Source organism: Hippocampus bargibanti, linkage group LG13, assembly GCF_051943395.1.
Source record: "Hippocampus bargibanti isolate YZ-2025 linkage group LG13, ASM5194339v1, whole genome shotgun sequence".
NCBI classification, from domain to species: domain Eukaryota; kingdom Metazoa; phylum Chordata; class Actinopteri; order Syngnathiformes; family Syngnathidae; genus Hippocampus; species Hippocampus bargibanti.
This window is the reverse complement of record NC_142746.1, coordinates 18826509-18832508: the sequence shown is the minus strand read 5'-3', so window position 1 is coordinate 18832508 and position 6000 is coordinate 18826509. Positions and strand designations below refer to the sequence as shown.

The window sequence follows — 6000 nt, the reverse complement described above, 5'->3', positions numbered from 1 at the left end:
AATCTAATCTGAATAAGTGTGCACTTTTCATTTTCTAAAATAATTGATCCGTACTACAGATGTGGCATCACAAGACGCTATTTATACATCATAATGATTATACATGTGTGCCTTACAGTACATTACCTTTACAATTTACAACAAACAACCAACTGCCCAACTGAGTGAGCGCTAGCTATTAGCCGTCTATTAGCTAGCTTGCTAGCTAGCTAGATTTCTAGCTATTTGAGTTAGTGACTGTAAACTTTACAGTGTAAAGTGACCTTGAGAGTTTTGAAAGGCGCTTATAAATAAAATGTTTTATTATTATTATTATTATTATTATTATTATTGGATGGATAGATTTGACTTTATTAGTCTGGCAGTGGAGAAATTTACATTTCACAGCAGCAAAGTGATGAAAGGAATGAAAGTAGAAAAAACAAAATACATGAGCTGCTGGAATTATTATTATTATTATTATTATTATTATTATTATTATTATTATTAAGACAGACCGAAACAAAGAGAGACATAGAAATAGAGAGAGAGAGAGAGAGAGAGACAGATACAAACAGAATGAGAGAGAGAGTGAGTGAGTGAGAGAGAGAGAGAGAGAGAGAGAGAGAGAGAGAGAGAGAGAGAGAGAGAGAGAGAGAGAGAGAGAGAGAGAGAGAGAGAGAGAGAGAGAGAGAGAGAGAGAGAGAGAGAGAGAGAGAGAGAGAGAGAGAGAGAGAGAGAGAGAGAGAGAGAGAGAGAGAGAAACCAAAGTGTGTGTTAGCTTGACTCAAATAAGATGCTCGCCATACGAGCCCAAATCTGAGCATTTTTCCACGTATTGGTTGTTTTTGACATGACGAACAACCATCAGCTGCTGGACCGAACTTGGTGCTGCTTTTTTGGGGTGCGTCGGCATGACTGCAGTCGCCATCGTCTCTGACAGGAAAACCCTCGCTCGTTCGAACTTAAGTTGCTGCAATGGAGACTCCGTGGAAAGACGCATACTATGAAATGGACCATCTGCCTCCTCTGCTGGAAGATGAGGTACGTTGTCGTAAATCAAACGAGAACTGACAAGCACAAATTGTACACGGCTACACGAATGGAGTTTACAGGTGGTTTTGTCTCTGCGCGTGAAACAAATTGACATTAGCATGATATGAATAACAAGCCCTAAAGTGTGATTGCAATATAAAAAGAAAAAACATGGTGTACTTTCAACTACGGTCATCTCAATGGTGAATTTCCGATAAAACAGCATACAGCATATATTGCCAATCACGTAATTATAATTCTCTGTCGATAAAGTGTGGTTTACCCCTAGCGAAGATTCACTTTTTTTGGCTTTTACGCATCCCCTTTTCATTTTTTGATGTTTTCAAAACAGTAGTGTGTTTCACAATCGCAGTTATTGTTTTGTATAAAAACACAAACAGACTCAAACGTGTGTAATGTGTAGTGAAGCTTCCACAATTTTCAGTTAACATAGGTGCAATTTGTTGTCTGGACAAGTGGTGTCACAAAACTATCGATAGTTAAGGAATTTAATTGATACCATTTTAGCTGAGCTTTTTATGTAACTAAAACAATTACAGGCGGCCATCTGAATGTGTTTGTATGACTCAATTGATTGTTTTAAGTCCAGTTGCCAAAGATAACTCCCACCATGCACAAAAACTAACACAATTACACAGTAAAAATCACACACCATCTGTGAGTTCTCTCACTTTTCATCTCAAAAGCTCATGCATAACAAATACTTTTCTCACAGGGCTTCTGGCTTTCTTTGTATTCCTCTCAAGGGAAACTGTCTATTTATGGATTTTAAGCCAGATCATCTTGTAAGAGCACACAAATACAGCGTTTTAAATGCAAAACAGAGCCACACTTCTCTCATGCCTTTGAAAGTCACTTTTAATGGAGCCCATTCAGTGACAGCTGAACATATATTGAGATGTACATTAAATTATTATCACATGTATAATAGCATTTGCTTGGGTCACGGCTGGGTAGATAATAAATCGTTAGACTTGAGGGAGGATGTGACAATTGTGGTGACGCTTCCATTACCCTGATCACACACAAGCCCTTAAACAGCTAAGTGGAGGTGGACACAGATGGAGTAAGGGGGGTGAGGGGCACATTACAGTTGAGTCTATATTGAACATGCTAGTCTTGAAAACGGAGGCCATTTGTAGCTCACAGATGACTCACATTACTGTGGGGGTGTGTAGAATCACTACACGGTGTTATCTGCGTGTGGAGGATGTGGTGAACATTGTGCCAAATGTCCTTGCTATTGAATAAAATTTGGTATTTTCTGTTTGTAGCATCATAATAGTTAGTTGTGTTCAAGAAGTACTTCTTGTGACAATGAATTTAATGGTTTCTGCGACACTGTCCTCACTAGGGTTATTGGTGCCCTGGAAATATTTTCGTCATTTTACTGGAGATGACCTTGTATAAGAGGTGAGGAGGACCATGGACTGGTCAGCAGTCAAAGTCCAAGCATGAACTGTATAAATCTTCACATGCACAATCAAACAGGAACAAATATAATCAATTAATCTCATTTGCATGTTTTTGAACAGTACAGAAAAACAGAAAAAAGCAGTACTGAAATTTTGAGTTTGGGAATTTTTCATTGTGCGGCAGCCAATTTAACAACACTGTGCTGCCCTCAATGACTTCAATCTCGTGTGCCCTTATTCTCACTTGGAATAATAATTATAATTATAATTATAATTATAATTATAATAATAATAATAATAATAATTATTATTATTATTATTATTATTATTATAGGATTGGATGTGCCTTTATTAGTCTAGCAGTGGAGAAATTTACATTTCACAGCAGCAAAGTGATGAAAGGAATACAATATAATCATAATAAAAAATATACTACTACTACTAATACTACTAATAATAATAATAATAATAATAATAATAATAATAATAATAATGATAATTTATTTAATTTCTAAGCGTCTTTCAAAACTCTCAAGGACACATTAACAGTCACGGGATAAGAACTTTTCTTTTTGCGTGTGAGCAGCGGCAGCCATTTGCGCCAGCGTTCACTCTACCCTTGAAGTAACACAACAGCAAAGTTATGCAAGGAAGGGGAAAGGACAGAAAGAAGTAGAACAACAAAATACAGTAGTTGCTGGAAAGGCAGCCATTCTTGCGGTGCCATCTTGAAGTAAAAAAAACTAAATAACAAATAATATCCAATCCAATATGACAACACAAAGACACAGAGAGTCATTAATTCTTCAGCACTTGCTGTACCCTCTTTGTGACATCAGGCAGTTCTAGATGAAAGAGGAGAGGATCAAAGCTTCCTTTTCAGCAGTGGATCAGGGACGTCATGGTGGAATGTGCACGTCTACTACAAGCTAAATATTGAAAGCAAACACGAAGCCTGTGGCATCCATTGACGAATCGATGAATCAACATCTCCTGTCCCACATAAATCCGCTTCAATTCTAAGCCGCGACAGTTCCACATACGCATCGGCGCTCTATATGTTTACACTGCAATTTAACTGTCGACCAGTCCAGGTCATTCCCCACCTGTAATTTTGATCCACTGCAAAATGGCAATAGTGGAACTGATGTGTAACCATTCTTTCACACCCTGGCTTGTGTTTACTTATGTGGACATAACGATAAGCGTTTGTCTCCAGGAGAATGTGTCTCTGGCAGACATCCTAACTTTGAGAGACAGCTGTCTGTCTGAGGAGGACGTGTGGGCAATGTGTGCGGAGTGTGTCTTGGCTCTGCAAAGCATTCAACCCTCCAATCTCTTCCACACTTTATGCATCACCCCAGACACTCTGGCCTTCAATGCACATGGGAATGTTTGCTTTATGGAACAGCTAAGCGGTGAGTCAATGGCAACAACACACATATACAGTACAAAGGCTTGTAGCAGAAAATAAAAATATTGAGGAAAATACATTTTATTTCAAGAATATCTGTCAAAATGGGAAACTTTCGTGTTAGTTGAATGCTCACATTTATGATTGTAAAGTCTCCATTTCTGATCTTTTTGTTTGCGTGTTTTTGGCCTTTAGATGATCCTGAAGGCTTATTTGTACCCCCAGAGTTTGACAGCACGGGGAGCACATTTGAGGTGAAGGTTATTTTGATTTTATTATATTATTTGTATATTTTTACTGTCAATCTTGCTTTTAAACACAACAGTATGGGCAGTATTGTTATTTATATTCATGGTGTGTTATATTTTGTTTTCTTGTCTTGACACTGTTTGGACTCCTATTTGTCTCTTATGTTGTCTCTTGAAAAAAGACATTTTGAAACTAGAAGTATTAAAAAAAACATGGATTTAAAAAAACTAAGGTCTTTGCAGTGGGACCATAGACGACAAACATATCCGTATATAAGGCGCGCCAGATTATAAATTGCAACATTTGAGAAAATTGAATGATTTTAAATTTGAAATTATTGCATGTTTTTAATACCTTACTTGTCCCGCTGATATAAATATGAGGTAGCTCTGGTATTTTCTGGTGTAGAAGGCGCACCGGAGTATAAGGCGCACCCCCAATGAATGGTGCATTTTCAAACTTTTTCCATATATAAGGCACACCGGACTATGAGGCGCATCTTCAATGAATGAAAAAGTTTTGCAAATCAAATATATCAATATATAAATGTTTTCCAAATATAAGGCGCACCACATTATAAGGCGGTCCAATAGATGTTGGATGCCACTCTGAAAATGCATTGATTTTACCAATAAACCGCAAACAAATCAATAAATAATTTATCATTCATAATTTTATGTCACTAGTTTTTCTTTTTAAGAGGGGGATATTCATGAATTTCATAAATTTAATATAAACATTTGCAGGGAATTAAATACCTTGGAATTCTTTATGTACCGTATTTTCCGTTGTCTAAGGTGCAACCCCAATGAATGGTGTATTTTGAAACTTTTTCCATATAAAAGGCGCACCGGTGTATAAGGCGCATGAATGAATGAAAAAGTTTTCCAAATATAATATATTAATATTTAGACATTCTCCAAATGTGAGGAACACCACATTATAAGGTGCTACAGTTGAGGTTGGGGTGACGCACTACTTCTTCTACGGGGGGAAATGGAGTCGGTAGTTGTGAAACCTGTTGTGCCTCAATAATACTTTATACCTTATGCGCACCTGCGTATAAGGCGCAGGGTCATCTTTTGAGGAAAATCAACCCCTTTGGGTGCACTTTATACACTGGAAAACATGGTACATATCTAAGTATTCATAAGGCACCTGAATTCCCCCTGTAGCCTCGTAGCTTAGCATTCGAGGCTAACAAACGTGATAGTTGATATTTCCCCTACATTCTCGTTCACGTGTACATTGAACGTTATGTAGGTTTTATCGTTGGGAGTTATTTTGAGTACTTTTCATGCTTTTTTGTGTATTGTTTTCATTATGACTGTTTTAAATTTTGTTAAGCACTTTGTGGTTTTACCTGTGAAAAGTGCTTTATAAATAAATCTTACTTACTTACTAAGTTCTTCATTGTGCTGGTATCCAGGGCCATGTTTTTTCTCTGGGCTCAACTCTGTCGGCTGCATTGACTTTTGTGATCGAACCAGAACTGAAAGCTGAGCTGGGTGAAGAAACTCAAAAGCTGTTGGAGAAAATGCAGGAGAAGAAATCAGAAGATAGACCACTCATACAGGTTCATCATTCTTAACCAGAAAATATACAGTAAAGTCTCGTTATATCGATATTCTTGGGAGTCGGAAAAAATATCGATATAACCGGACTATCGATATATCCGATCCTGCGGCATGTAAATTTTCTCCTTGCGTTCATAGAAATAGTATCGTAATAAGCAGTACTATCGATATAACCGATATCGATATAACGAGACTTTACTGTATTTTAAAATATAAATAGCAGTATATAAAAGACCCGTGAATACACAGGAAGCCCTCGTACATGTTTTACAGGTTTGAGCATGGGATATTCTGCATATTACAGATTATA

At 37.2% G+C, this 6000-nt stretch overlaps 1 protein-coding gene across 3 annotated transcripts in view; it reads left to right on the top strand.

Moving 5' to 3' along the window:
- Positions 1–751: 751 nt before the first annotated feature.
- The window catches only part of LOC148889630 (kinase non-catalytic C-lobe domain-containing protein 1-like), a 13186-nt gene continuing 7937 nt past the window's right edge, over positions 752–6000 (top strand). For all 3 annotated transcript variants that reach the window (XM_089012122.1, XM_089012120.1, XM_089012121.1), the window contains exons 1-4: positions 752–1023; positions 3670–3868; positions 4060–4118; positions 5543–5689. In XM_089012122.1, coding sequence (XP_088868248.1) covers positions 958–1023; positions 3670–3868; positions 4060–4118; positions 5543–5689 — 471 coding nt within the window. In that variant the 5' untranslated portion in view covers positions 752–957. The remainder of the gene's footprint in view (positions 1024–3669; positions 3869–4059; positions 4119–5542; positions 5690–6000) is intronic.